The sequence below is a fragment of the Nannospalax galili genome, unplaced genomic scaffold, assembly GCF_000622305.1.
Source record: "Nannospalax galili isolate Female #2095 unplaced genomic scaffold, S.galili_v1.0 scaffold280, whole genome shotgun sequence".
NCBI lineage: Eukaryota > Metazoa > Chordata > Mammalia > Rodentia > Spalacidae > Nannospalax > Nannospalax galili.
In genome coordinates, this window is record NW_008347808.1 from 4,389,831 (window position 1) to 4,398,176 (window position 8,346).

General features: G+C 46.0%; 1 protein-coding gene across 2 annotated transcripts in view; it reads left to right on the forward strand.

Annotated features, from left to right (window-relative positions):
* Positions 1-5,784: 5,784 nt before the first annotated feature.
* Stard8 (StAR related lipid transfer domain containing 8) overlaps positions 5,785-8,346 on the forward strand; it is a 79,066-nt gene continuing 76,504 nt past the window's right edge. The window contains exon 1 of one of the 2 annotated variants that reach the window (XM_017800940.2): positions 5,785-6,025. In XM_017800940.2, the coding sequence (XP_017656429.1) occupies positions 5,981-6,025 (45 nt within the window). In that variant the 5' untranslated portion in view covers positions 5,785-5,980. The remainder of the gene's footprint in view (positions 6,026-8,346) is intronic. The other variant, XM_029568935.1, reaches the window with a different exon arrangement.

Genomic DNA, 8,346 nt, shown 5'->3' on the forward strand with positions numbered 1-8,346 from the left:
GATCCTTCAATGCAGTATTTCTCAAAGTGTGGTCCAAGAATCCCTAAGAATCTAAGAAACACTGCAACCTCCCACTTTGAACTACATATCTACAGAAGGCAAGATTTTTTTCAATTCTTTCAACCCAAAATGCATTTCTAATGCTCGGAATGCAGGAGCAGTTAGGAGAATCCAGCTGTCTTCTATTATGCAAGACATTAAAGAAATCCAGAAATTTTGGGGGGGGTAGTAGTGGAGTGGGGGTAGAGATGGGAAAGGAGGTCTGAATATGATCACGATGCATTGTATGAAAATTTCAAAGAATCAATAAAAATATTTTTTAAAAAGAAATCCAGAAATGACACTCAGGAGATATATTTTTGTTCTATAAAATACTGTTATTCTTTGTACAATGTATAAAATATTATCTAAAATGTTACTTATTTTTAAATGGGGACTGGAGAGATTGCTCAGTGGTTAAGAGTACTGGCTGCTCTTGCAGAGGACCGGGTTCGATTCCCAGCACCCACATGGCAGCTAACAACTGTCCAGTTCCAAGTAATTTGACGTTCTCTTCTGACCTCTGTGGACACTGCATGACACAGCCCCCATTTTAAAATTTTAAGCATGCTTTAAAAGTCAGTCACTATTCTAAGACTAACAGTCTTAGTCTTGAGGGCTGGAGAGATGGCTCAGAGGTTAAGAGCACTGGCTGCTCTTGCAGAGGACCCAGGTTCAATTCTCAGCACCCACATGGTGGCTAACAACTGTCCATAACTCCAGTTTCAGAGGAATCCGAAGCCTCTTCTGACCTCCGTGGGTAATTGCATGACATGGGTGCACTTACATAGATGCATGCAATACACTCATACACATAAAATAAAAACAAAATATTTAAAAAATAGAAGTCTTAGTCTTAATTCTTAATATAAATACTTATAAGCCACATAAATAAAAGCCCTCTGGAGTCCTTTACTTTTTGTAGTGTAAAGCCATCCTGTTCTACTATGTCCCTGACTTCCTGTTGCATTCTATATAGCGCCCCCCCCACATCACCATAGCTGTGATCTGTTCAATGTCTACCTGCACAGACAAATACACAATGACTTTGGGAGCAAGGCCGTTGTGGGGTCTCTCCCTCCCCTCATGGGTCATCGTGTTACTGGGTTTTCACATTAGAAAGATGTATAGATCTCTGGTGTATCAGAGTAACGGGAAAGTTCTGCCCAGGTGCATTCTCTAGCTACCCTACATCTGACTTTCATATCTCTCAACAGCTTGTACCTGCAGCTAAGCCTGTGCTAACTCATCATAATATTATTCTACAAGAAAAACAGAGGACCAGATAAGATCAACTATGTCCTGGAGCCAATACATTCAATATGTTGCTAACTTTCTTCCCTTCACCACCCACCCTAATGCCTCTGTTTCTTTTGTGCATCCAGCAATAGACCTTTACTGACAGCAGTACTAGTTAATACCACCCTTCTTTACCCAGAAACAAAAGATTTCACCGACTCTTATCTGATGGATATTCCCTTGTTCGAACAACTGGCTAACTATCCAATTTGCATTTCCAGCAAGAGTAAGCCTACTCATTACAAATGCCTCACTAAAATTACTCTCTCCAAGACAGCATGCATTGCCCCTCCTCTTTTTCTATGGTGCAAAGGAAAAGCCCAACACTGTGTTAACTCCTCTTTGTCCACCTTTTGTGTACCTGTAATGATTACTCCCCAGGTGTAACTATTCGAGGAAGAAGAGGCTGCCCTCCTCCTTTACACCTGCTAGCAGAGAGAAATCTTCATCCCCTTGCTAGTGGGACTTGGACTTGCCTTCTCCCTGGGTGCCGGAGGTGCTGCAACTGCTGCTATTGTACAAACTCATCACCTGGCAGGAGACTTTCGAGACAAGCTGGACCAGGCAATGGCTTCCACGACTGACAGCCTTGAGTCTCTCCAACGACAAATGAACTGTCCTGCCGGGGTTGTGCTCCAAAACAGAAGAGCACTGGACTTAATAACTGCTGAACACAGGGGGATGTATGTAGTATTGGGAGAGGAATGCTGTTTTTTTGTAAACGAATCAAATGTTGTTGAGACCAATGTTAATACTCTGAAAAAACTTTGTAATGATCTATTTTCAAGATTTTAACCCACCAAACAATTAGGTTGGTTTAGTAATCCCTTGTTTTCATGGCTCCTACCCTTTGTTAGCCCCCTGATCATGCTGTGTGTCATTTTGATGCTTGCTCCCTGTTTCATACAACGTCTTCGCCGACAAATTACTACCATTGCTAAAATTACTACCAAGGAGGTCATGGTCAATTATTAAACTTTGGATTCTCCCGAGATAGATGAATTGGTTCTTAAAGCTTGTGATGACACTTCTCCATTGTAAAACAAAACAGGGAGATGTTGGGGGACCCCGCTGCTAGGGTTGTAGTCCTTCATGTCCGGATAGCTCTATAAGGAGCTCAGCGCTATATGGAAGGACTCCTTTTCTCATCGGGGGCCTCCTGCTCTCTGCCTGACTTACCTAGAAAGTGCCGCCAAGCATGGATGCCTGACCTTATTTGGAACATGACCTTTGGCATAGTTACCTGGAGTAAAAACTACCCCCAGGTTTTTTCTATATGATAATTAGGCATTGCCCCATAGTCAGATGATAGGATCCCTCTACTTCATGTAAATAAAGCATACTATGAGCGCCTATCAGCTGAGGCTTTGGCTGCTGCCTCCACACTATATTTTCCCTAACCCCCACTGAATAAATGGAGCTGTATCACTGAATCTGGAGCTGTTTCACTGAGTCTGGAGCTGTATCACTGAATCTGCCTCCCCAGAAGGGCTTTCTTCCATCAGTGCTCACTGGCCATCCTGACCCCATTCGTAGCTTCTGCTCCCTTTGTTCTCGTGGATCGGTGGCCAATGACCCACAAGGGGAGGGAGAGACCCCACAGGCCATACTTCCTTTCTCCTGGGCTTTGGCCGTACTAGGTCTTCCTTCTCCTTTACCTGGGTTCCTAGGCATAAACCATACCCATGAGGGGGTAGCTCCAATTGTTGGATGGGGGAATAAGGCAGGTAGTAAGATTAGTGTTGATGAAACAGCTTGCCTACTTGTCTGTCCACAGCTGTCCAGCCCCTCTCCATTCAACCTTCCCTAATTGCTACATTCTGCATAACCTTCGTGCCCAAAAGGCAGGATTATTGCCCATTGTGCTGACCCATCATGACAGGCCTTCGTGTATGAGGTAAGAGAGACCCAGCTGGACTCAGAGACCTCATGAATACAGAGAGAGGAAGGAGTACAGGGAACTTGTGTGAATGGAGTTCTCCCTTCATGTCAGGCCTACCTGTTCCTTCTATCCTAATGACAACAACCCTGGGAGGTGATTAAAAGCATTTATTCCTATAGCTCCTGGTACAGCCAGAAAACCCAAGGTTCCCTAAGACAGAGTAATTGACCCTCTTAAGATGAGTACACAGCTAAAAAGTAATAGGGTTTAGATTTGAACTCACATATGGCTAATACCAAATGATGTCCCTGCTCTCCCAGAAGCTAGGAGCCAGGAACATCCAGGCATGAAGAAGGAGGCAGAGAGTAGCATTTACAGAGCCCTCACTAGAAACAAAGCAGTTTACCTTACCTCCTTAGTGCCTAACAGCTTGAGTGTGAACCCACAGATAGGCTTAGGGAAGTAAGGGCACACTGCTAAAAAGTAGAATCAAGATTTAAGTCTGTCAGGCTCCAAAGAATTTGCTTCTTTCCCAATAGTGAATAAGACTTATTGAGAACTTACATTATCCTGGACGTAGTACTAAGTAATGTAACTCATTCAGCTTAAACCTCCCAACTAAGTAGGTACTCTTATATCCCTTGTTGTGTAGATGGGGAAACTGAGGCAGTAACAGGCTCGGTTCACCCAGTTAGAGAGCAACAGAACTGGGTTGGAATCTGGGCGGTCAATTTCCAGAGCTCATGGGCTTGACAATTTCCAGGCTACACTGTGGAAGGTCAAAGGGAAGTCTCTATTTTCTGAGGTCACTTCGGAATGCTGCACACTGTTGCTTGCTGAATGAACACCAAAAGCCTCAGCAGATGTTCTTCCTCCCAGAGGCCTGAATCTAAAGACAGGATGAACTCTAGGGAGCAAGAGACTGAAGCAATTGCAGGCAGCCACACTCTCTTCTGAGGCAGTTGCTCTGTGGTTGTCAGAGGTGCGGCTTCTGGCTGAAGGGAAAGAGGGCACAAGTTCTAAGGGAAGTGCTCTCTCTGCCCTGGCTCCTTATGTTGTGCCTCTGCCATGCCATGGAAGATGGCTTCTCCTTTAAGTCTGTGCTTACCTAGAGATGGCTGAGAAGGAGCTACTTAGCTTGACTTTTGTTATCTTCCTGTCCTGGCTCAACAGAACTCATATGTGAGATGCTTCTCAGGCTAGAGCTAGGGAGAAGGTGGGAGGAGCAGTTCTTGCGACCTCCTTGGGTTGCAAATGGCAAAACTGAGGGCCACGGAGCAAGTTGTAAGGAGAGCTAGGAGAATGACAGACTCTCTGGACAAACCTCGGGACAAAACCGCTGATGAAAATCCTCAATGGCAGGCAGAGGCTTGCTCAAAGTCAGCTTGGGACATTTCAGGGTCCCAGGACTTGGGCCCTTTGCCTGACCAATTTGGTCTCTAAAAGAGACATGAGACCAGAGGGAGTAAGCTATTCTGGGTCTCATGGTGACATGTTCCCCCAGAGACCCGGGCCTGGATCTTTGCCATGAGGTCTCCAGGAGCCTCTGGACAGCAGCCATGGCACCCTTCCTTCTGAGGTCTTGAGATGGGTGTGTGCTGTGTTTCCCCAAGGATCACTGTTTTTAAATTGTTTCCTGCCTAGAAAGCCTCCCGAACTGCCCACTGCTCTATTACTCCTGATAAAACTGATTTCAGAGTATCCAGATGGTTCAATATTAGATTTTAGAACTTGAAGAGTGTTAGGCATGGGTATAGATAAAGGTAGGAAGCCATCGCCTTTTCAGAAGATTCTCAGATAAAGATGTTTACCCAGCCTACATAAGCTGCTCTGCCCTGAAGCAGGGGGATAGATAAATGGCCTTTGTTCTTTCAGGGGGTGGTCTGACTTCCTATGGACTCCCTGGGACAGTTCGGGAATTCTGAGAGATTTAATTGTCTGTAATAGGGTTTTCCCAGACTTGTGCTGTACCTAACTCCAAACAGGAGTCATCCAGCAGATGGAGACCCTCTAACCCTGCCTTTCATCATACAGCAGGAACATCGAGGCCCAGAAAGAAGTGGCCTCTGCAAGGTGCCAGGCTGAGTCAAGATCTCTGGCTTTAGAGCAAGGCCCAGAACTCCCGTCTGAGAAGGGGGTCCAAAACCACAAACTCCCCCTCCACCCACTGCCTTCACACCTTCCTGGTCCTTCCTTAACTGAAGGAGGTCCTCCTGGCTCCTTCTCCCCCAACCACCACCCTGCACTCTTCCACAGTTTCTGTGGTCTTGATTGTACCTGGAGGCCCCCAGGGAGAGCTGGTGTGTTAGTTAATAGGCCAGGAAGCAAGCTGGCAGGACTGCCAACATGCAGTTTGCAGGATGGGCGGTGTAAGCCAGTAGACAGGCTGGACAACCAGGCTGGGGAACTGTAATGTTCGGGGAATTTCAATCGGCAGTGCTATTCATCCCAGCCAACTGGCTAACGGTGCGGAGTTTGAATCAGTGACCCGCCTCCTGGTCCCTCCTCCTTAGACAGCCTCTCTCCCTCCCTCTTTCCCTCTCTCCAGCCTTCTCCCCCCTCACTCTTCAGGAGGGGCCGAGCTGAACAGGGCTGCTGCTGCTCTCCGCTTCTCCCCTAGCAGTGCAGGCTGATGGAGCACAGGGCGAAGGCAGGCTCTCCCAGAGCCTCAGGTCTTCTCTAGCCTTATCCCTAGAGAGGGAGAGGTTCCTCTTGCCCAGCAGAGCCCTGCTAAGCCCTACCAGCTTCCCGATCCCCATCATGCCTCTGCTGGATGTGTTCTGGGCTTGCTTCAGAAAAGTGAAGGTAAGTGTCTGCTCAGCTGCAGCCCAACTCGGCCCGGGTTCGTCCGGGAACTGTGACCATTGAGGGGTAGCTGGGAAGGACAGGCGTGAGCAGCTTCTGAGGATGGGTAAGCCTCTTGGAGCGGGAGAGGCCTGGATTCAAGTTTCCTCTTTGTCATTTAACCAGTCTTGTGAAACTTCTTTCCTATGAACACAAGTATGCTAGCTGGCTTTTTTTTTCCCCATAAAATTTGTTTCTAGGTTCCCAAGCCTGCCACAAAGATAAGATACTTGACCTCTCTAGGCTGCAATTTCCTGGATTTAAAATGCAGATACTTAAACCATCCTTATAGGGTAAGGGGGCTGCTGTTACTGTTTACACAGTAAATACTTGGAAATATTAGAGATAAGATATGTTAAGTTTCTAAAATGATGGCTGGCATGTGGCATCCACACACATAATGGTGTCTGTTATTACTAATGTTAATTTTCATCAACACATAGCAAGCACCTACTGTGTACTAGGCACCGTGGGAGCTACACAAGACATAGAGAGTGTGGCTCGTATGGTTAAAAAGGAACTGGGCACCATGACAGATGCTCATCAAGGCCTCACTACATACCAGGCCCTGGACTACATGGGCAGGCAGGCAGGAGACACTGGCTGAGGGTGTACTTTCTCCTCATGGGAAGTACAGGAGTACAGCAGAACCCACGGGGATGTGGAATGCAGCATTTCTGTTCTCAACTACATGTATTTAGCGTCTGCATGTAGCAGACCTGGGACATCTTTACTGTTATCTAGTATTTTCCTTATTTGATGGTTGGGGAAAGAACATTGCAAATAGCTAAGTGATATTTATAAGACCACACAGCTATGGTTGGCACAACTGCAGTCTGGACTCTGAAGTCCATGTCTTTCTTGATATGATGTGACTCTTCACAGTGTAATCTGGTGGGAAGACTTTCAAATAACTAGTCTGACTCTAAGATAGAATGAAAGACTTGGTGAGACTCTTGGGAAGCAAAGCTCCGTTCCACCCAGAGGGACTTGGAAAGGTTTCGAGGGAGGTCACATTTGGGTTGAGCCTGAGGGTGGAAGGAAGAGAAGAGTTTGTCAGTCCACAAAGGGGGGCAGGGCATTCCAGGCATGCCTGGCAGCGAGAACTGCATGAGGAAGGATTGGCGGAGGGTAGTGGGTCTGGCAGCTGCTGCGTGGTCAGGTAGTGGTGGGCTGAGGAAAAGGCACAATTCACGGTGCGGTTCAAGTGTAGAGTCAGAGTTGGAAGGGAGAGGCACAGAGAAGAGGAATTAATCTGGGGGCTGATGGTCCTCATTTAGTGGGGGTTCCTAATGAAAATTTTCACCCATCTGTGGTGAAATGGAAGCAAAAGAAAGGTAATATAATACAGGTTTTGTACATCTAAATTAATTTAACTGAACAAACTAGTCTTTTGTTAGTGATTATTGAATCCTTCCTATGGGGTTGGGGTTCAAATGATACTCCTTTTAGAAAATAAGGTTGAGAAAAATGTTAATGTCTATTTTCAGCAAAATTGAAGTTTGTGACACTCTGTTTACCTACAGATTTATTTTAAATTTGTTTTCCTTATCCATGAAATCTCAAAGTCTGGAGATTTTTGTTCCAGAGGTTGGGAAACTGATTTTCAGAAGGTAGGCATATAATTAAATGGTTTTAGGAAAATCACTCTAAGAAAAGCACTCCAGTAGCAGCAGGCAGGGACAATGTGGAAGAGCCCCAGTGGTGAGAGGGACAAGGAAGGAGGTAGCTGTGATGGCCATGCAGTTGGGGATAGGCAGGGAGGAGTTGGTGAAGAACTAGGGAGAATGGTGAAGATAAAGAAAAGGACAATTGAAAGGGACTTTGAGGTTTGATGCCTGAGAGGCATCATCTACTACCCCATTAACTATGCTAGATGCTTGCATGAATTTACATCCCTTTTGTACTCATTAGCCCAAGGAGCTCAACAGATACCCCTGATGCATGACAGTCTTTTAGAAACCATTGCACTAGGAGATTTCAAAGAGAAGGTCAGAGATCTCCATCCCAGGTTTAAGGAACTTACATATGCATTTGCATATGCGTATGCCCCTAAACACAGAACATACATGTGCATTTGTGCACAATCAGCCACACACATGTAGGCACACCAACTGTGCATACACATAAAAATGCATAAATGTAGGCTCATACACACAAATAACATATAAAAAAACTACATACCCTCCCATGCACACGTATGCAGAGACATGTATCCAGGCATATCCACAAAATTATGAACAGAGTACAAAGGCATACGGCGGGGGGGGGGGGGGGGGGGG